This window comes from Catharus ustulatus, chromosome 9 (assembly GCF_009819885.2).
Source record: "Catharus ustulatus isolate bCatUst1 chromosome 9, bCatUst1.pri.v2, whole genome shotgun sequence".
In the NCBI taxonomy this organism is placed as follows: domain Eukaryota; kingdom Metazoa; phylum Chordata; class Aves; order Passeriformes; family Turdidae; genus Catharus; species Catharus ustulatus.
In genome coordinates this window covers 10,840,518-10,862,276 of record NC_046229.1, presented here as the reverse complement: position 1 = coordinate 10,862,276, position 21,759 = coordinate 10,840,518, and the positions used below count along the sequence as shown (strand labels likewise).

Genomic DNA, 21,759 nt, shown 5'->3' with positions numbered 1-21,759 from the left:
GCAGGTAATTTATATATAATATATATATTTACTCTTTAAAAATAAACCTTCGGTCCCCACTACCGCCTGTACAAACTACAAAAATAAACCTTTGCTCTCTTTGATATATAAATAACTTAGATGGCGTGTTGGGGGGAGGGGGGGGGCTGCCCGCCGTGCCCACGCCTGGCACGGGGACAGGGTCCCCAAGGCCACCCCTGCCCAGCGGCAGTGTCAGGGGGCGGGGGGCCCTGGGGCCGCAGGCACGGCAAACACCGCTGGAGTTAAAGTGCTGGGTAACGGCGAGGACGGTGCCCGGGATGGGGACGGGGATGGGGACAGGGGTTGGCTGCAGGGACAGCCCCGTTGCACGGGGACACGGTAAAAAATAGGTTTCCCAGCAAGGTGTGCCTCGTGGCACCATGGGAGCCCACATCAGCGTGCACCGTCCTGTGCGTGCTCAAGCCTGTGCCATCTCCTGGGAAGAGTAAAAGTGTGACACAGGGGGCTGTGGGACAGCTCAGGGGCTTGGCACAGCAAGGACCACTCCAAGGATCTCCCCCTTCCAAAACCCCGCCTGTGCACTGGGGAGCAAAAGGCTCCCTTTCTCTGCTGTGGCACATCCATGATCTCCAGCCTTCCCATCCTTGCCACTGGGGAAACTGAGGCACAGACTAGCATGTTGGAAGGGGTGAGCTGCCCATGGAGTGGAGGCATGAACCAGGTCTGTGCCCCCGGGCTCCTGCTGCCTCCAGTGGGCAGCCCTGCACTGGGCAAAGGGTCTGCCCACTCCTTGCCTGCACCCTGGGCAGCCAGGTGAGGCTGTAGGCTGAGAAATAAATCTTTTAAAATAAGCTTAAAAATATATATCTCTCTATAGATAGTTTCCCTTTGCAATAAATAAAGGTGGGGGTGCCCACCCTAGGCCTTGCCCATGTCACACCAGGGCATAGCTGGCTCTGGGGCTGCCCCCTTATCAGGACAGGGGGCATCAGGGCACCCAGCTGGGGTACCCCAGGCCTGGGATGGGTGGTCCCAGGAGGAGGTGATGGGGAGCAGGCAGTGACCCCACAGAGGGGGAGCTGGCATGGCACTGAGTCCACCTTGCCAGCAGCTCCAGAAACAGAGGGGGGAGTTAGTGCTTCCATTTCTGGGGGACAAGAAGCCCAGGGCAGGATAACCCCAAGCCCTGGGTGATGGGACACGGCACCAACGGTACAGCCTCAGGTGAGGGACACGTGGGCACGGCGTGGCCTGCACACAGCTTGCATAGAAGTGCCAGCCTGCCCTACCAAGCCCCGGTGCAGGGTGCAGGGGGGCCGGTCCTCCTTGGCCAAGACCGCTCCGGCGATTAGCAGCATGACACGGGTGACCCCGCTCTGCACCCTCCTGTGCCCACTGGGTGCTAGGGAGATGCTCTGCCCAGGAACCAGCAATCTGTAGGGAGAGAGATTCCGGGAGTCAGTTGGGTCCCTCCACACTCACCTCACACCCCCATGCTGCCATGCACCAGCCCTGAGTAGGGTGTCCCCAAGCTCACCTAGCGCCGGGCATCTGCCCCGTGGTGTCCCATGTTCTGCATCTCGAAGGTGTTGGGCACAGCAGTGCTGCTGGTGCTGGGCTCATCCAGGCAGTCCCGCTCGCTGCTGGTGAAACCCTCAGGGCTGAAGCTGGGGTAGGAACCAGGCAGTGTGGGGTGCAGGGCCACTGTCACTGACGCGGTGGCTGTCACGGTGGTGTAGCTGCCGGCAGGACCCTGCAGGTGGGTGCTGTAGGTGGGCAGGGCTGCATGGGGAGCTGGCTGGGTACCCGGTAGGCCAGGCTGTGGGTGCTCTCGGGGCAGTGTGGTGCCCGGCTCCCCAAAGGGCAGGGGAGCTGCAGGCTGAGGGCCAGAAGCTTCTTTCTTCCCCTGAACCTCCAGGCTGTCCTTGTAGGGCTTCAGCACCTGGAGGGGGAACATGAAGCATGAGGGTTTCCAGTCATATTGAGCATCCCTCCGGCAACACCACCAGCCCCCATCCCCTAGCTCCATCCATGACCCTCTCCCTGGGGATGCAGGGCAGTTGGCAATGCCACAATGGGCAGAGACACTCACAGTTATGCGGGGGAAGCTGGGGTCCTTGCCAGCCTCCAGTAGGATGTGTGCTGGGGCAGGGGGCACAATGAAGGGTCCCCGTGGGCTGCCTGGCCCCACACTCTCCGTGTAGTGCTCCGTGTCAGAGGGCTCAGGGAAAGTGGCAGGCCAGGCTGGAGTGCACCGGACGTACAGTCCCCCAGGGCCCAGACATGGGGGTACTGAATCTGGTGGGGGTAGGCAGGGGCCATTTTCCACCAGGGATGCCTGGGGAGAGAAGACAAGGTCAGATGGGCTAGGGACAGAGGAGTATGGAGAAGCAGGGAGCATGGGTTGATGCAAGGATGGGGATGTGGGGCATACCAAGTGAAACAGGGATGGGATCAAATGGATCAGGGAGGGATGGGTGAAGTTGAGTGTGGAATGAAGCAGGAACTACATCAGGTAGGTATGGGGCAAGTACAATATGGGTCAGAGAAAGAATGAAATAAAAGAGGGATGGTACAGGGCAAGGGATGGACTGAGGTGGGGACTGGGCAAGGCAAAGATGGATAGAGGGTGAAAGGTGGGCAGGTAGAGGGGCGATGGGGGATGGAGAGATGTAGGTACAGGGTTGGGGAGGATGAGAGAAAAGTGGGATAGAGTGGTCTTGTACCTCAGGGGGTGGCCCGATGACAGAGAGCAGGACAGGCAGCAGCACCAGCCCGTTGAGCAGCCCCAGCAGTGTCAGGATGGTCAGCACCGCAAAGAAATACCTGAGGGAGCCATAGGCACATGGAGTAAGCAGGCACAGCAATCATGAACCTGTCCCATCCCAAACATGGCTTCCCATGCCACACCCTCTGGCCCTGCCATGTCTCCCCAGCCTCCAGGCAAGATGGAATGGCAGTCCCCAGCAAGATGTCCTCACCAGCTGCCCCACATCCCCGGTGCCAGAACAGTGGATTGCCACATACCAGCCCCCACTGCCAAAGCTCTTGTAGGGTAGCAAGTGGCTGGTTTCTTCTTCAGTGCTCACCTCATGATGAAATCAAACTCAGAGCCAGCCAGCATGAGGACACCCAGGAGGGTAGAGACAGCACCATCCATCACAGGGGCAAAAGTGTGCTCCAGTGCTGCAGCCGAGCGCACGTTCCTGCTCCCCGCAGCTGTCAGGAAGCCCTGAGTGGGATGGAAATGTCATACAGGGCTGTCTCCATGTGCCACCCATGACGGGTCACCCATCAGCACATGGCCAAGAGGGTGAGGGTGCCAGAGAGTGGGAACTGGGATCAGCCTGTACTCACCAGGGCCACGTGGACAGTAAACTCCACACCGATGCCCACCGAGGCAATGAGGATGACCACAGGGATGGCGCTCAGCTTGATGCCCATCAGCCCCATGATGCCAAACAATTCCACAGCCATCATGGCCAGGATGGAGACCTGGAAGGTGGTGGGGTTAGTGAGAGATGGCTTTGACTGGTTATCGCCTCTCCCTGGCAAGCCTAGTCCATATAGGGCAGCGTCACCTCACTGACCCTTTTCCCTCTATTTGGGGTGTCCCTATGTCCCATCTTCTGGGGGTAGCCCTTACCCTGCTCTGCATGGGTGTCATCAAACCCCTGCCCACCACACACATTCCCTTCATAACAGGTTCCCTGATCCCTCTGTGTGGGTCCTCCACCAACTGCCACCTCCAAATGGGTGTTCCTGTCACGCTCTTCTGCATGGATGTATCCAAGCCCCCCTGCTCTCTTCATCAGTGGTATTACTGATCCCTCCACAAAGTAGTCTCCCACCCACTGCCACCCTCATATGGGCATCCCTTCCCCCCAGGGTGCCCCTAGCCACTCCACCACCCAATTCCCATGAAGCAGGTACCCAGGCCCACTCAGCCAGACGGAAGAAAGGCTGGATGCCCTGACCCCACCCATCAGCACCATCCCCATGCATCAGGGTGCGTACTCACGATGATGCCAGCGGTCCAGGGGTTGAGCAGCAGCAAGGCACAGACAAGGAAGGTACAGGCCAGCAGGATGCTGATGGCCAGCAGGAACCAGTGCCTCAGGCCAATGTACTGCTCCCAGAAGAGGAAAGGGTAGCCACTGGGGTAGCTCAGCACGCCGTGGCGCTGGGCAGCCTCCCGGCAGATGGCCCGTACGCTCTCAATTGCCTCCACAAAGTCGGATGTGCGACGCAGCCCGCTCAGGTAGAAGGGGAACTGGGCGAACTCCAATGGCTGGGCTGCGGGGACTGGGGAGGAAATCACAGGCAGTATAAGGGTATGGGCAGCATGGGTGTACAGGCAGCATGAGAGCACCACACTCACACCAGCCTGAGTGCAGCCTGATGCCTGGCTGGGTACCACAGGTCTGGGGAGTGTGTAGGGAACAGACTAGGGTCAAGGAAGGCAGGGCATGTCTCTGCCTGTAGGATTTTTGTGCATTAGTGGGTTACTCTTCACAGCAAGATGCTCATGGGTTGGAGCACGCATGTGTTGCTAAGGCCACAGGGAATGCACAGTGGGATGCTCAGACTGTGGGGTGCAGGAGGACAAGGGTTAAGCATGGAGAAGCAAGGCGGTTTACCAGATGGGGTAAGGGATGTGGGGGATTTCCCTTCAGGCCTAAAAGGTGTGGGGAGTGGGGTACTCTGCAGAAGGATGCCTGGGGCAGGGGGGCCCTGGGGAGCCCACCATGCTCACTCACTTCGCAGGTTCTCGCCTGTGGTGTCGTACTTGTCATGAATCCACTCAGGGGGTGGGGGGTAGAAGTTGGCCTGGGAGGCGGCAAAGCCCAGGGGGTCATTGCTGGCCCACACTGTCAGGCAGATGTAGAAGGTGTCAGGGGGGATGATGCCATTCTCGTCCACCAGTCGCCGCGTGGTCAGCTACAGGAGAGATCAGAAGCGAGCATGAGCTGGCAGCTGGGGCAGAGACACCCCCAGCCCAGTCAGCCCAGCCCTGTGACCACCCACCTGATTGAAGTTGAAGGGCTCCTTCTTATTGCCAGTCTGGATGAGGAGTTTGTAGGCTAGTGCCCCATCCTCGGAGCCATTGCGGTAGCTATCATGTGTGATGCGCCCAGCCTTCCAGTCCCTGTCGAAGGTGGCCTGGAGCCCTGGGAATGCAGAATGCATGGGGGATGAGCATCCCTGGGACACACCACCCTGCACACCACCCCACGCCACACACCACAGAGTGTGGTGCCAGCGGGATGGGCACACGGGAACCCCCAAGGTTCAGCTTCCAGTGCTGGGCACCTTGGGACCACCCTCCCCAGGGTACTGCAGACAAGGGAAGGTGTTCCCAGGCCAGTGGGGAGCATGCAGGCTGGGGAGAGGACTGTCAGGCAAGGGAGGTTCTGGAGAAGAGGCATGTCCCTCACCTCGCAGCCAGTCCTGGAAGTAATGGAGCCACATTTTGGGCAGGTCACGGTTGTCCTCCCGCACCACGTACTTGACGGTGCTGAAGGCCTGGTGCAGGCTCAGCAGGGCAGCCTGGGCACCTGGGTAGTGGAAGCCACCTTTAGTGACGATGAACATGTTGTAGAAGGAGAAGTACTTGAACTGGGCTGAGATGAAGGCGTGTGCCTTGGTGTCCCGTGGTACGATGTCCGTCAGGTAGAGGCCATCATGTACCATGGTGGTGCCATAGAGGCTCAGCCCCAGAAGTGCCAGGAACAACACCACCACTACCACCTGTGGGGACAATGGGGAGGTCAGGAAGAGTCCTGTGCCACCCACCCACCTTGAGTGGCACCACCAGGGCTGCCCCCACCTCACCTTGGTCCTGGTGCGCAGAAGGAGTGGGGCGTACTTCTCCCGGGCAAAATCAGCGAGGCTCCAGCGGCAGAAGGGCAGGGGGACACACTCCCGCCCACCCTTGGCCTCATCCAGCTGAGACAGCAGATCCCTGGTGGAGCTCGATGGGGTGAAGACCTGAGAGCCCAAGGGATCAGTGTGGGGCAGGAGGACGGCAGGTGAGGTGCACACCTGGGACGTGGGTGGCAGGACGGTGACAATGTGGTGGCCTGAGGAGTCACACCGGGTGAAGGCTTGCACAGTGGTGGTGATCTGGGTGCTGGTGGCCACGCTGGGGTGCCCATAAGGAGATGGGTGGCAGGCATGGTTGTCATTGGCGTCAGCAAGTTCTTGGGGCTGGATCTGGATGACCCGTGAGGAGCAAGGGCTGTGTGGAGAGAGGGAAGGAGGAGAGAGAGAAAGATGAGATATTTAATCACCCCATCTTCTTTACAGAACTGTGGGGTCAGACCCATCTCAGCCAGCCCAGTGCTGGTACCTGTAGAAGCAGCAGAGGATGTCAAGCCGGCGTTTCTCCCGGCGGTGTAGGTCCAGGCTCAGGATAGCAGGGAAAACAAAGAGCACCATGGCGAAGTTGAACACAACAACCACTGCAGCCTGCAGGTATTGGGGGACACACGTCAGAGCAGGGTTTGGCCATCCCTTCCCATCCCCAGGAAAGGGACCATGGCCCTACCTGGAGGGAGAAGGCGCGCAGGGCAGGGATGGGCACCAGGGCTGCCATGAAGAAGGCAATCATGTTGCTGACAGAGGTGAGAGCCACACTGGTCCCTGTGCGCTTCAGACACTCACCTGTCCGCTCCTGCAGGAATAGAAAAGGGGTGATCAGAGGGACCATGGGGAGGCAGGAGGAGGCTGACAAGCCCCTGGGCAGTGCTCAGTGCTCACCTTGAAGGGGATGTGCTGGCTCGTCTCGGTGAAGGCATGAGCCAAGAGGAACATGTCATCGACCCCAATGCCAAGGGCCAGGAAGGGCAGGACCTGCCACAGAGCAGTTGGCATCAGCAGAGGGACACAGCCATCACCTGAGAGGGGACTTGGCCACCCCTCAGCCCTTAGGGTCCCACCCACCAGTACCCAGCTCTTTCCCCAGCACATACCTGAGTAGTGGCTGCATTGAAGGAGATGCCCAGCAGTGAGCAAAGCCCCAGGCCAGAGGCAACGGAGAGAGCAACGAGCAGGACCCCAGCCAGGCCCACAGCCCCTTGGGACTTGGAGCAGTCCCACCGCAGCATGGTGACACAGGCGTAGGCCAGCTGGAAGAGCACAGTGGGTTAGCAGGGACCAGGGGGAAGATGGAGGGATGGCAGAGGATAGAGAGAAGGGGCACACGTACCATGAGGAGGTAGCCCCCAGCCACCCGGATGACACTGACGTCAGAGAAGGACTTCATGATGTCATTGAGCGTGGTGGTGGAGAAAGCATGGACACTCTGTGTGGCGTTGGGAGGGATGGAGTCCTGTGCCAACTGCCAGAGATGCATCCCATTAGAGGAGTCAGGACCCCCCTGCTCTACAGCACACCCACCCCAGAGCCATTCAGGGTGTCAATGTCACCACTAACAGCCCCTAGGGACTCTCAAAAGAGAGCAGTGCCTGGACCCACGGCCACATAAAAACCTGGGCACAGAGGGATGCCACATACAGGCTAACCCCCGCCCAGCACCATGGGAGGGCTATTTCGGTGCTCACCTCCACAAATTTCCTCTGCCAGGCCTCCAGGATGGCTCCTGCCTTCTCCTCGCTCCAGCTGATATCATGGATCTCGTAGTCATCCTTGAAGTGCTCGTAGAGCTGCCGGGGGCTCATGAGGAGGAACATGGTCTGCAGGGCCTCGGCGCTGGGGGACAGGCACGCACCTCGCTGGGACCGGCTGCAGCGCCCCAGGATGCAGGAATGGGTCCATCCCCCACCCCACAGCACCCATCCCCGCCACAGACACCTAGAGAGGACCCAGGCATCCCTCCTCCTTGCTCTGCCTTTCTCCAAACCACTGCCTTGCTCAATTGCCCCACACATTGGCCAGCCTCTGCTGGTGACAGCCCCACAGCCGCTTCTGCAGCTGGGGCAGGTATCCTGCCCTGTGCCTGGGGATGCCCACACCACAGCAGCTCTTACCGTAGCAGCTTGCCCTGGGAGTCTTTGGTCGTGCCACCTAAAATCAGCTCCTGTTGCCAGCGCATGAACTTCCTGGAGAAGCCGTGGCAGCCCCCAGAGAGTTCGGCTGGGATGTCAGGGCTCTGTGGGTGGAGGAGAGCTGTCAGGATTGTGGGGCAGGCAAGAGAGCAGTAAACCCCCACACCAAATCCTGGTCCTCATGGACTGTAACCCACCTGCTGGCTCTGCTTGTTGGGAGCACTGGGGGGACACTGGGGGTCCTGGGGGTCCAGGCAGGGCCGCTCCATGTAAGCCTGTCCCACCTCTGCCTTGTCTAGCAGCTCTTTGAAGCCTTCCAGGGATGTGAACTGCCCCAGCTCCTCCATCAGCTGCAGAGGGTCCAGGTTGCTCCACTGGATGTCTGGGCGGCCCCTGGGCAGAAAGCAGCACTGAGGTCATGGGGGATGCCAAAACCCACATGCAGTACCTCCACCACCACTGCCAACCCATCCCGGAGGTGCTGCAGATGCCCTCAAAGGCAGGATGTGAGGATGCAGACAAGCAGCATCAGTCCCCAGCACATCCCATACCCCCTCCCGGGGCCGTCCGCGGAATCCCCCGTGCCCTGTGCGCCACAGTGGGCCATGCCCCGAGTCAAGTAGCGTGCCTGATCTTGTTAGTCCGGGACAAAGCGGGGGGAGCCGGCCCTGCTGCCTGGCCCCGCTTTGTGTGAGCAGTCAGGCCGATTACTGCCCGTGGGCTAACATCTTGATAGAGGGGAGCAGGCAGGCAATAGCTCCCAGCATCCGTTACAGCCCTTCCTCCACAATACTGGGAGCTGGGCGTGGAGTAGGTTCTTGGAGGTCCAGCAGGACCGCACGGGACTTGGGTACCCAAGAAAAGGGTTTTTCCCATTGCCTGCAGATGCTCTGCTCCCTCCACCCCAGCCTGGGGAGCTGGGGGCCAGCTTCCAGCCTCACTCAGCTTCTTTTTTAAGACAGAAAGGACACACAAAAAAGCCCATAACCCAGCCCAGCGCTCCAAAGAGGGGAAGAAAAAGCCCCAAGCAAGTGTGGGCTCTGGGGAGAAACACAGCCTAATAATTCATGAAGGCTGGCTGGGCCAGAGCCGGCCGCTCGAGATTCCCACATACCAACCGGAGCTGCTGCTGCTTCCAAAGAGAGCCCCTTTTATCTGCTTTCGCTTGCTTCACTGAGCCAGGGCAAATCCTTTTGTCTTTCCATAGATTGCTGCTCTTTGTTCTCCCAGCTCCCGCCCCGCTCACCCCTCAGCGTTAAAAAGGGGGACGAGTCCCCACGGGCTGGCCGGCACTCAGCCGGGGTGCCCGCCCGGGCACCCGTTCACTCGGCTGTGAGGAGAGAGCAGTCCCATCGCTGCTCCAGTGCCACCCTGCCTGCCACCCTGCCTACCACGTACCTCAGTCCCAGAACTCTGCCCAAGCCGCCAGTCAATGCCACCAGCATCCCATTTGGCACAGCCACCCCAGCCCCATAGCTCCTGCTCTCAGCAGTTCCCCAGTCTGAGATGGGGAGAACCTAAACCTTGGGGGGGCAAAACCTGCCCTAGTCCTGGCTAGGGATGCTGCGGCCCCTTCCCCCTCCTCCCGTCAGCAGCAGCCTGAATAAGGCCACTATTTCATCTATTTGGCAAGGGGCAGCTTTCAGAGCAGCATTAGCATGAGAAAGCAAGGGGCTGCGTTTGCTGACAATGCACAAGCCGCCCCAGCTCTCCCGGACAAACACACGCGTAAACAGAAGGAATGTGGGGGAGGCTCCCCCAGCCGAGCCCGGGGTCCCCAGCCCCACCACCGCGGTGTGAGGAGCTGGCTGGGAGTCACTTGCCACCCAGCCCAGGGACTCTGTGCCCTCCGCGCCCCTGGGCGCAACCCGGGAATGTGAGTGCCCCTCACAATTGTGGCACCCAGCGCTGCCAGGGGCAGGAACAGCAGCCTCAGGGACCTGCCTGCAGCACAGCCACTGTCCCCATCTCCATCCCCATCCCTGGCTGGTGGGAGAGCATGGCATGACAGGGATGGGATGGGCAGTTCCTGACTGCAGGTTGCAGCCCTCCTGCAGTAGTGCAGCACTACCTCTGCCACAAAGGCCAGGAGGGGAGGACAGGAACCTGTCCCCAGGGCATTGACCCAGAGGGCCAGCAATGGTGGTGAGACCAACCTATGGTTGACCAGCACAAGCTGCAGCAGCACCAAGGCACCCTGGAGCAGGCAGAGCCAAGCTGCAAAGACAGGTCAAGCACAGCCCCTCGGCATTATCCTCAGCTCCTGATCCCACCCATGGCCCCCCACAGCCCAGGATAGTTCCCCACACACACTCACGGGAGATAGGCTGAGCCTCCCTGCAGCTTGGAGCCTTCCCAGAAGCAGTCCAGCGGTGTCAGGATCACACAGGGGAACAGCTTCTCTATCATCTGCAGGAGGAGATGAGAGGGGTCAGCAGGGATGGATCAGAGTCCCCAGTACCCCCACCGCCTTGATGAGCTTCCCAAACCTGCACCTTCCCACATCCAGTGAGCAGTGCTCTCACAGCACCTGGGGCTGACAAGCCCTGTCCCCACCACAGCCCATCCACTGTCATCCTTTGATGGTCAACAGCCACCCCCGGGGGGGCTCTGGAGGGCCGTCCATGACCAGCACTTACCCTCTCAATCATGCCGTTCTCAATGATGGGGACACCAGACTTGTAGCAGATCTTGTTCAAATCCCACGATCTGGAAAGGCAGAAGGAGAGGCTGAAAATGGGCATATCCCACAGGGGATATGGCAAGGGGTAGGGGGATGTGCAGGGCACGGTGGGGTTCCCGTCCCCCATCTGGAGCAGGACTCACTTTCCGTACAGTGAGACTTGGACCTTGCTGGCGGCCAAGGCCGCCTCGAGGTGGAGCTGCAGGGCCTCCTGCGTCAGGATGTTATCGCCATCCTTCTTCGGGGTCTGGATCAACATCTGGGAGGTGTAGACAGATTCCTCGCCCAACTTCTCCTTGGTGTAGCGCAGCTCCTGGCTCACCCGGCTGCCCGCTGTGGATGGGACCATGATGTGCCTGTCAGTGCCAGGGCAGGCAGAGCCCCCATCCCACCAATTTGCCCTGCCCATCAGGATGCCCAGGGAATTAGATGGGCAGAATCAAGGCTGCACAGCACCAGACACTGCCATGTTAACTCACAAGGGGCTTCTTGGTGCGGGGTTCCCCAATTGCTGCATCCTCTGGGTGCTCACACCCAGAGGATCCAAACAGGGACCACCTCAGGACACACTGGACCAGGCAACCCCTTTCCCACCAACCCTGTACCCAGCCCCAAAGCAGCTTGTTGGCTTTGCTTTCCCCAGAAAAAAAACCACAGACAGATGGTTGGTGAAGTTGAGCAGACCCAACCTGTCCACTTCCACCCATGCACTGTGGTGGCTGCTGCAGATGCCCAAAACCAGCCCACAAAATAGAAAGCGAAACCAGGGGCTGCCCAGGCCAGCTCCTCCATGGCATCCCAAGGCAGGCAGGGAAAGAGTGTGAGGAAAGGCAGGCACCCCAAGGTCCCTGCAGGTGTAGGCTGTCCCGGGAGAGGTTTGGGGACAGGGGAGGGAGGTGGTGCTGGGAACATCACTCTTCCCCACCAAGGCTCTGGGATCTGTGCCCCTTTGGCAGCAGGAGAGCTCCGAGCACACCAGGACTAAGGTTTCCAGCTGAAGCCACCGACTTCATCTGTGGCTGCCTCGGCATGGAAGAGGAATCCCCTCCCAGCCAACGTGGCTGGGGTTGGGATCAAACCCTGCATGGTCTTTTGCATGGCTGAGCACCATCCTAGGGACAGTTGTCCCTATCCCCTTCAAATGTGGGGCTCCCACCCCCCTCCTGGCAAAGCAAATGGGACACAACACAGCCCAAAGAAGGGTGGGAAGTGGATCCTGAGACATCTCCCAAGAGCACCACTCACTGCCCTGCTCCCAGCCTCCTGCCCAGGGTGGGAGGGATGCTGCCCTGGCACATCTAGGGTGTACCCCTATCCCAGTGCCACCCACTGGGGCAGCCCAGGATGCCCACCGTGGGATGCTTCCCAAGGCAGTGCTGCTGGCAGGGGTGAGGCCAGCTCCTGCCCAGCCTCAGGAAAGCAGGGGGAGGTCACGATTCATCTGCACCAGGACGCTCCCTCAGCAAGAGGCGGGGGCCCCGGCGGGCCTGGCCCTCCGCCAGCACCGAGGAGGCCAGAGAGAGACCGCAAATAAGGAGCAGAATCTTCCCTTCTAATGACTTATTATATGGGTTGGTGTTTTGGTTTTTGTTTTTTTTTTTCCTGCTTTTTGGGAACGGGGAGGGCAAAGCATCTTTATTGTTCCTGGCTGGGCCAGGGAGCAGCTGGTGTCCATCAGATGCCAGTTGGGATAGAGGTTGTGCCAGGGACAGGGAGGGGGGGACACGGCCACGGCTTTTGTGTGTGTGTCAGAGAGGACAGCAGCACCCAGGGCGAGGGGACGAGGACACAGGGAGGGTGGGTGTCGGGGATGGTGGGGGGGAAGCGGGATGCCCATCCCGTTCCCAGCAGGCTGGGAGGTCGGGCAGGAGGTGCGCCAAGCTGCTCTGATCTCAGCCATGCCACCCACGCCGAACTCGGGCGGGAGGTGGGACACAGCGATGAGGGGGTGCCCGACAGCTCTGCTGCTCCCGGGGGATGCATCCTGCTACGCCCTGCCCTGCCGGCATCTCCGCCCAGCACGGCTGCGGGAGGAGCCACACATCTGCAAGCATGGGGTGGGGGCGAGCCCCCCGAAAAATTAAAGAGAGAGAGAAAAAAAAAAAAAAAAAAAAAAGAGAGAAAGAAAATAAAAAGCCGTCCCTTGTAATTAGTGTTAATTTGGAACAGGGCACTGCGAGCCGTCAGCAAGCTTCAAAGGCCGTGAGGAAGCCTCAAATTCCAACACCCTAATTAACCAAAGAGCAACATGAAAAGACAAGGCAGCGCACACAGGGCTGCCAAGGACACTTCAAACGGGCGCGCGCCCGCCGGCCGGCCAGCCCGGGAGCGGGGCGAGCGCCCGGGAGGAGCCTGGGGGGCACCCCGATACCAACAATGAGCACGTTAATGAGGAACTGTATGTAAATTATTCTTCTTTTTTTTTTGGTTGTTGTTGTTTTTGTTGTTGTCTTGGTTTTTTGTTTTTTGGGGTTTTTTTTGTTTTTGGTTTTTTTTTATTCCAATTAACAAAGGGAGCCCTTGGCTTTTTCATGCAAAGAGCTCTCTGGTTCCAATCAGGCGTCCGGTCCTGCTTACTAACAGCCTGCTCTGCTCCCTGGCAGGGTTTGGCTTCACTGCCCTGGACCCCCCAGCGCCCTCCACAACTCCATAGCCCGGCTTGGGGGCAGGGCAGCCCCCCGAGGCAGGAGCATCCTCGCTGGGGTTGGGCATTGCTCCCTGGAACCACTGCCAGGGGGTTGCAGGGTGCAGGCTCAGAGCAGCCCAATCCACACGCTGGATGGTGACCCTACACCCACTTGCACTCCAAACACCCGGGGTGCAGAGCAGGCTCCTGCCGTGCCCCAGCAGCAAGAGGGGATGCCAAGGATGGGACAGGGTCCCTGGCAGTGAGGGTGGCTGCATGTGCGACGGCCTCCCATCCACGGGCCATGCCGGGGGAGCCCTCCCCATAATTACAGCATCCGCCACAAAATTATAGAGCAGGGCTGGAGCCTCCCTGCCCCCTTCCCGGCCACCCTGCCTGAGCCATTCCCCTGCCGCTGCTCCCCAAACCCTCCTGGCACAGGACCCACAGCCACAGCACTGCAGCCAGTTCATCCTCACATAGTGGGACCAACTTGTGCCCTCAGCTGCTCCAGCCAAGACAGAGCCTCAGCCCTTGTGCTGTCCTCCTGCCTTGGAAGGGGTCTGATCCCAGCTCACTCCACCTCTCCCCAGGGGTAGCCAGAACCTCCCAGACTCATCGCAGAAAGTTTGGGGTCAGATGAACCCACGCCCGGTCCTGGTGCCCACAGTGCAGTTGCAAAGCCCCCCAGCCCAGGGCTGGCCCCCTTGCAGCTACCATCAGCTATGACAGCAAGGGGACCTCCCACCATGCTTTCCCAAGGCAGGAGGTGAACAAACCCCGTGGTGCCCCATCTCCAAGCACCCAAGGGTGGGGGGCAGCAGGCTGAGTGTGCCAGGACAGCATGTCTGGGTGGCACCGGGAGGGCAGTGGGTCAGGGCAGGCTACCAGCCCCACACTGAGCCCTCCCAGTCTGGCAAGGGTGAAGGTGAGGGAGGGATGTGGGAGGTGCTGGGGACCACAGAGAAGTACCGCTGTCTCCCCAGCAAACACATGCTGCAAAGACCACTCTGACTCATGGTCATGGTCAACGGCACTGCCACCACACTGCAGATGGCATCCAGGCACTGCCAGTGTTGTCACTGCTTGGGTGGGACAGGAAGGCAGCGAGGGAGCACTCCTGGGTACACAGTCTCGCTTGGCCCCCCAAAATGCCATGCTTGGTGTAATGGGGCTATGGGACGTGGCAACAAGTGCTGCTGAGTCCCAGATTCGGCTGGTACACAGGATGCTGCAGCCCTGACCCCAGCTCCCAGCTGGGCCCGCTAGCAAGGGACTTGATGAGCAGCCCCTTTCTACAGCACAACATCCCAACGCTAGGGTTGGACACCACCACAAAGGCACAGCTGGGAGTGGGGCAAGGTCAGGCTGAGATCCCCTGGGAAAAGCCATCCCCATGGGGAACCCCCTTTACAGCACCCCCCTGCTACAAGAGGCACCCACGGGGGCAAACACAGACCGAGTGCATCCCGCTGACCCGGGCGATGGGAGCCCAGCGGCTCCAGTGGCACGCCAGAACCATCCTGCAGCTCAAGCACTCTCCCGCATCCCGGTGGGAGGGGGTCCCGAGGCACCGCCCCAAGCATCCCTCGGCCGCAGCTTCCCCGTGCTGAGCGGCGTGCAAGCCGGAGGCCACCTTCAAAGTGTTGTGGGGCGGATTAGCTGGATTAGGGAGGCAGTGAAAGGACCCATGCTGCTCCGGAGGAAGTCTCGCCCAGGGCACACTGAAAGAGCCATTTTTACCTGTCCCGGCCGCTACCGCCAGCCTCGCCAAAAGCCCGGCGGCCCCATCCTGTCAAAACACGTCCTCCCGGCCCCATTCACCCCCGGCTGGTCCCGGCAAGGGGGGCAGCTGCGTGGCAGATGGGTGCCCCCAGCAGCACGAAGGGACGGACGAGGGCTCGGCGCTGCCCCAGCAGCTCCAACTAAACCCAGCCCCGCTGAAGGGGCTCCCAACCAAGTCAAGAGGGACGGCAGAAGACGGGGATGCCTTCAAAAAGCCAGCGGCGGAGGGGCTGAAAGGGCCCGTTTGGGGCCAGCTCCCCAGCCGCCGGCCCCGGCCGAACTCTTTTGTTTAACGGCAAAGCTAAATTAATGTCTTTATTACCCCAAATCGGGGGGCGGCGGTTCCCAGCACAGGGAGGGGGGCAGCCGGGAGCTCGCACCGCCCCGGCCAGCGCCGAGGGGACAGCGCGACCCCCGAAAAAGAGAGAGGGGAAAAAAAAAAAGGGGGTGGGGGGGAGAGGGGATTCAGTTGGGAACTATTCACCGCTAAGACTCCTGTCAGCATTGACATAAATTTCCACTGGTGTTGGCATTTAGGCATTTGCCATTTCCATATGTATAGGGCTGCCTGTACTAATTATGCTAATCACCCCCTCTGTTGGCTGCTGTGAAAAATGGCCACATTAGGCACTCCACTGCTTGCTAATGTCACTTAATGTGTGGTTGAAACATACATTCATCCCCCTCTGAATGGTGAAATTTTTCCACATTGCTGGCTTCATTCAGGCAAGAAATGAATTTTTTGAACTCAGACCACTTTTCCAGGCCCGAGGGAGAGGCAGATAATAAAACCCTCTTCTTGGGCCCTGGCGCTGCCCCCTCCCAGCCGCCAAATAACATTTGAAACACACAAAAAAAGAGCCCCTTCCCTAAATCCGTAGATATGTCCAAGTTAAAAAAAATAAAAGAAAGGAAAAAAACCCACTTTCTAGGAAATAAAAAATATGTATCAGTTGAAAAGCAAAGCAAAATGGATAGGGGCAGATAAGCCACAGCCATCTGTAAAGTCTTCCAGACTCTTTGGGTTAATTAGCAAAATTTTCCAGCCCAAAAAAGCTGACCAAGATGTCAAGGAAGGGAAAAGGAAGAGCAAGAGGTTTTGCGTTCACCTCCCAAAGATAAATAAATAAAGGCGAACCGCCTGGACCCCATCTTCTGGTGGGTGGGGGGCTACTGGGTGAGCCTCCTTCCCCCGCTTCCCTTGTTGAGAAGAAAGGTTCTTTCAGAGCCAGAGGGGACTGTGGAGCATAGAGGAGAGCCAGGAAGGCAGGTTTTTGGGATAACAGGGACCTCAGCATTTCATGGCAGCAACACCCCAGTTGCTCCTCACTCTTCCAGCCCCCCAGGACAGGGGCATAGTGTCCCCACAGATACCCTGACCCTGCAAACAGAGAGAACAGCATGGTCCTGAAGGAAAAATCCCACCAGGCCAGGCAAACAGTGCCCAGGCACCCGGGGCTGTCCCTTCCCTTCCTGCAGAGCAGTGTGTCACCACACACCAACGGGGACCCTCTTCCCCAGGATACCGCTCTGGAGACAGAGCAGGGGTGTAGCAGTCCAGGAGCCACCCCATAGAATTGAAGACAGCTCTGGCCAGATCCCAGCAAGCATCCTGCTGCCCCAGACCTGGGGACAAACTGCCATGAGAGCCCCCAACCTGTCAGCACCAGCCCCCCAGATTCACCCGCTCCTTTCTCAGCCTCTGCACAAACATTTCACCCCACAAACCCACCCACCCAGCAAGGAGACCACCCACCTCTCTGTGTGCCCACCCAGGAATGGCTGTGGCATCCCACTCACCCCCACTGCTGCTGCCCCACACCCCTCCACAGGACCCACCCAGCACAGTGGGGACAGGGGCTGGAAAGAGGGGCCACACAGACAGTGATGAGGGTGTTCAATCCCGTCCTTGGCTTCCTGTTGGGGCTTTCCCATTCCCTATGCCCCTCTCTCTGCAAATACAGTCAGCCAGCACCTCCTCTCCGTCTTGCCCTGCCGTGGGGGGAGCTCCAGGCTGCATCCCAGCCCTGTCCTGGGTGCCGAGGAAGTGATGCCCTGTGCCAAGAACTGTTGCAGAGGTCAAGGAAGGACAGAAGCCACTGCCAAGAGGGTTGGAGGTGTCTCAAGTTTATGCCCCAAGATGAGAACAAGGGAGAAAATTCCCTTCACCCCCATAAGATGCATCCTATTTCATCCCACCAGCACATTTGGGGTGTCCATGACCCCTCCAGGAAAGGGACAGGGACTTCTCCAGGGAGACTCAGCAGCTCTTTGAGAGCACGACGGCTGTGCGGGGCGCTTGGCTGTTCCGGTTAGGAATTAACCCGGCCTTCCTTTGAACCAGCCCTCAGCGCTATAAATCAGGCAGACCCATTCACCACCCAGGGCTCTGCCTGCCCAGAGCTCGCCTTCCCGGCCCCTTGGCCCTAAAGACGCCCTGGGAGAGCCAGGAACAGCTGCCAGGTGTCCAGAGGTAACTCAACACTTGCCGCTAGCCAGGATTTCAAAGTCTCTGAGTGGCTAATTGCTTTGGAGGAGCCTAATTGAACATTTCCACAGTCGAGTCCAATTTATGGGGTGACACAGCGTCCTTCCATCTCCCAAACAGGGATACAGGTCAGGTATAACCTCAGAACACAGCAAGAACCCCTCAGCCAGCCCCCAGTCTAAGGACATTCCCAGAATTGGGACAGGGGACCCTCTGCTTTCCCACAGTGGCTGGGGTCACAGCCGAGGCTCGGGAGGACATACCATCAGCATGGCCCGAATGCTGACCCCAGTCATGGGGCCAAAGCAGGGCTGCCCACCCTATTCCCCTGTTTGGGGAGGAGGGGGATGGGATATCAGCACCGTGCTCTCTTGGGAAGCAGCTCCCTTCCCTCCTGGATCTCAGCTCCTAGAGGGCTGAGCTCAGCCTGCAGTGGGGACAGGGCACAGGGTCACACTCTGCTCCTGCAGCGCTGGGACCTCACCCGGGTGGGGCAGTTTGTGGGCTGGAGCATCACCACCCGCATCCCTCAGCCTGGCTATGCAGAGGTAAATGATTTGGTGCAGTCATCAGAGGCTTCCTTGAAGCTTAAACCACCCTGCCCCTGAGCTGGGACCCACTGGGCTAGGATAATGGGCCTGGAATTCCCTGCACACACACCCTGCCCCTTAGACACCCTACAGCACTGCCTCAGGGCACTCCCACAAGCATCTCCTCACAGAGCCAGAGAAGGCAGGTCCCCAGCACCCTGGGGATCCCAAACACTTGGACCCAAGCTGATGGGATACTAACTTTGCCAGCCAAGAAGCAAGAACTGCGCTGCTTCAGCCTGGCTATGGCACCAGGCTCACTGCAGAGGACACACACTCCAACCCTGCCACACACGTGGGAACGTGAGAAAGCAGCGGCTGAGAAAAATCCCAAAGCAGTTTCCAGTGCTCTGGATCCAACCACAGAGTCCGGGAAATTGTGTCCCACTCTCCAGGGGCATCCCAGGCCCTCCTGTCCCCTGATAATGCCCATCCCCGCACCACCAGGATGGGGTGCAGTGATCAGGGCTGGGCATCCAGGGGGATTACTTTGATCTTGGCAGAAAATGCAGAAGCTGAGGCTGGCAGTGAGGCAAGGACCTACAGATGGTTATGGGGAAGGGAGGCAGCCCCACAGCTGACACACGGACTGAAAGCGTCACCGCAAACCTTCCTTCCACATCCTGACCCGTGCATGCCTGCCAGGGACCCCTTGGGACTAAAGCCATCTCAGACACATCGTCATTGGTGGTCACAGGTTGTGCCAACGCCTGAGGACGCTGGGGCTGTGCCACCCAGGAGCGAGGCACGGAGGGGTCTGCCCCAAGTGCACACTCCCGGGGAAAGAGCCCTCCAGGAAGGACAAGGGTGGGCTCTGAGTAGCACCCTCGGCATCACACACCATCCTCAGCCAGGCACCACAGATCCAGAGCACAGGCTGTGTGCAGACCCCAGTGCGCCCACTGCCCAGGAAGGAACAGGACACCCCAGGTCAGCGATACTCCACCACGGAGTGAAAAAAAAAAAATTAAATCCAACTCCTGACACCGAAGATGAGAAGCCATGAGAAACAGAAGGCTCCTGAGAGAGGCCCCCGGCACCCACATTACAGCCAGACCGCAGTGTGGGGGAAATCCCCCGAGAGCAGCCGCAGTTGCTCCTGGCTGTGCCCGTGCGGGCAGGGAAGCGCAGCGGGGCACAGGAAAAGCCGGGTTTCTGGGCGCTTCCAGCCGTCCCCAGGCTTGGCCCCTTCCCCATCCCGCTCTCCACCCTGATGTGCCGCAAGTCCCATTCCCCTTAACAGGAACAACCACAGCCGCTTTCCTGGCCACAGTTCTACAAAACGCTGACTCCTTGCTACCCCAAAAGCACAATAAAAATTCAATGGAGCCGGAGCCACGACCCAGAGTGGGGGAACCACGGAGGGAGCACGTCCCCTCCCTCAGCAGCCACAGCTCAGGCGCTGGCTGGACCGGGAGGTATCACTGGATTTCTCTGCTACGTGTTGCAGTGGAAGGGGGTGATGGAGACGAGATCTGGGGAGGGGGGACAAACATCCCTGGGGAGTGGGGAGCAGGTGGGAGAGCCGGGCATTCCTGGGCAGGGGTCCGTGCGTGCATCTGTGTGCAAGCAGCCAGGGAGCGCAGAGCTCTTTTTTTTTAAATTAAAAAAAAAAAAAAAAAAAAGGGGGTGGGAGAGCAAAGTTGCTTCTATTGTTGAACCAAATCCAAGAGTAGCTGAGGACCACACAGGGAGCGGGGCGTGGGGGAGGAGGCAGCGCTCCCGCACAAAGATGGCTGACACCCCTCCGCTGAGCAACATCTGCCCCTGCACAGCACCCCGCGGGGACCCCCGCCCGGGGGATCCCCCCGCCGCGCCCGGCGGCACGGACGAGCCCGCGATTCGGGGTGCTGCTCCCCCGGGGGCCCCCCCAAAGCCTAAAGGAGGTGCAGGAAAAGCAAATCCCAGACCCGTGAAGCGGGGCTGCAGGAATCGGGGAAAGAAAATCCACGCTGAAGTTATTAATAACAAAGGAGGGGGATCAGCCGCTTCCACTCGGAAACGGGGATTTGCTCCCGCCTGACCCTGCCCGCGCTCCCGTTCCCCCCGGGCCGGGGTCCCGGGCCGGGACTGGCGGCTCCGCGGCGCCGGCTCTGCTCCGGCGCAGGGCTGCGGCCGTCCCCGGGGGTTCAGCCCACCGGGAACGGGGTGTCCAGCACCATCCCCGTCGCACGTGTCCGCACCTTCGCGCGGGGACCCCCGTCGGGACACGCGTGGGGGTCCCTCTGCAGCCCAGCACCACGCACCCGCGCAAGGCGCAGCCCGAGCGGCCGCACAGACGGGACCCCGGCTCGTGGGCACCCACGGCCCCGGTGCCGGGACGGCCGGCAGCGGCATCCTCATCCTCCTCCTCCCGCCCCGCTCCCGCGCTGTCACCTGCCTCCCGGCCGGCCCCGCACTCCGCGCCGCGCGTGGGGGACAAAGCCGCGGCCGGGAGCGGGACCGGGACCGTTCCCACGGGCGGCCGAGCCCGCAGGGCCGCGCTTACCTTCCACCCAGAGGTGCTCGATGTCGGTCTCGATGGAGGCCACCCGTAGTCCCACGGCCAGCGCCCCGAACACCAGCAGCCCCACGAAGAGCACCTTCCCGCAGTGCCGCTGGATCCGGCAACCCAGGGCGAAGAGCAGCGCCTGAAAGCGGGCCCGCAGCCACAGCGGGGTCCTCTGGCCCACGGCCCTGCCCTGCGGAGGGGGCGAGGATCGGGTCAGCCCAGGAGAGGAGAGGGGAGAGCCCCTGCCCGGGAAGGGGACCCGCAGCAGGGCGGGATGCCCGCGGCCGCCGCGCTCGGCTGCGGAGCGGGAGCGCGAGTGCCGGAGGTTCTCCGAGCCGGGGGACACGGGGGTCCCCGCACCCGCCCGGCCCGCCCTGGGCTCTTCCGCGCTCTCCGAACTCCCGTCCCCGGCCCGCAGCCCCCGCGAGAGCGGGCGATGCTCGCCCCTCACTCACCTCGGGCAGCGGCTTGCGGCGGGCGGCGCGGAGCGGCGGCGGCGCGGCGCGGGGGGGCTCGGCCGGCATGGCGGGGCGGCTGGCGGGGCTGGGCACCCCCCGTTATGTGGGGCCGAGCGCGGCGGCGGCCCCCATGCGCGCGGCGGGGCCGTGCCGGTGCCGGTGCGGATGGAGGGCTGTGTGTGCGCCGCCGGCCGCCCGCCGCGCCTCTAAAGGGGAGGCGGGGGCGGGGGGCGCCGGGGCCGCGCCGCCGCCGCCGCTCCCATTGGCCGCCGCCGCCGCGGCAGCGCCCATCGCCGCTGCTAAGCAACGGCGCGCCCGCCGCCGGCGGCCACACACCGCGCTCCCCCCCGCGCCGCCCCGCGCCGCACCGCACCGGCCCCGCCGCGGGGGGGAGCGCGCGGCGGCTGCACCGGGGCACGGCCCGCGCCCGGGGCTGCCCCACACCGCCGGCCCCGGCACCGGCAGCGCCCCGCAGACAGCCCCGGGGATGGGCATCCCCGCTGTGAGCGTCCTCGAGGGTGGGTACGCACCCCCCTCATCCCCTCCGCCATAGCTGTCCCCTCGAGGATGGGCGCCCGACAAAGTAAAGTATTCCCTGCATCCTTCTTCCACAGCTACCCCGCGAATGGTAGGCAGCCCCCTGGAGA

General features: G+C 60.9%; 1 protein-coding gene across 1 annotated transcript; it reads right to left on the bottom strand.

Moving 5' to 3' along the window:
• Nucleotides 1-5: 5 nt before the first annotated feature.
• Nucleotides 6-21,403, bottom strand: PTCH2 (patched 2). Its single transcript, XM_033067504.1, is given in 26 exon segments — nt 6-1,416; nt 1,520-1,924; nt 2,075-2,320; nt 2,709-2,808; nt 3,072-3,214; nt 3,340-3,477; nt 4,004-4,287; nt 4,743-4,923; nt 5,011-5,153; nt 5,421-5,733; nt 5,818-6,223; nt 6,335-6,453; nt 6,533-6,658; nt 6,745-6,837; nt 6,957-7,112; nt 7,193-7,324; nt 7,548-7,695; nt 7,974-8,095; nt 8,189-8,384; nt 10,309-10,400; nt 10,631-10,700; nt 10,818-11,007; nt 20,652-20,844; nt 21,110-21,208; nt 21,210-21,331; nt 21,334-21,403. Coding segments are annotated over 25 exon segments (4,287 nt in total). The 3' UTR covers nt 6-1,416.
• Between the last annotated feature and the right edge of the window lie 356 nt (nt 21,404-21,759).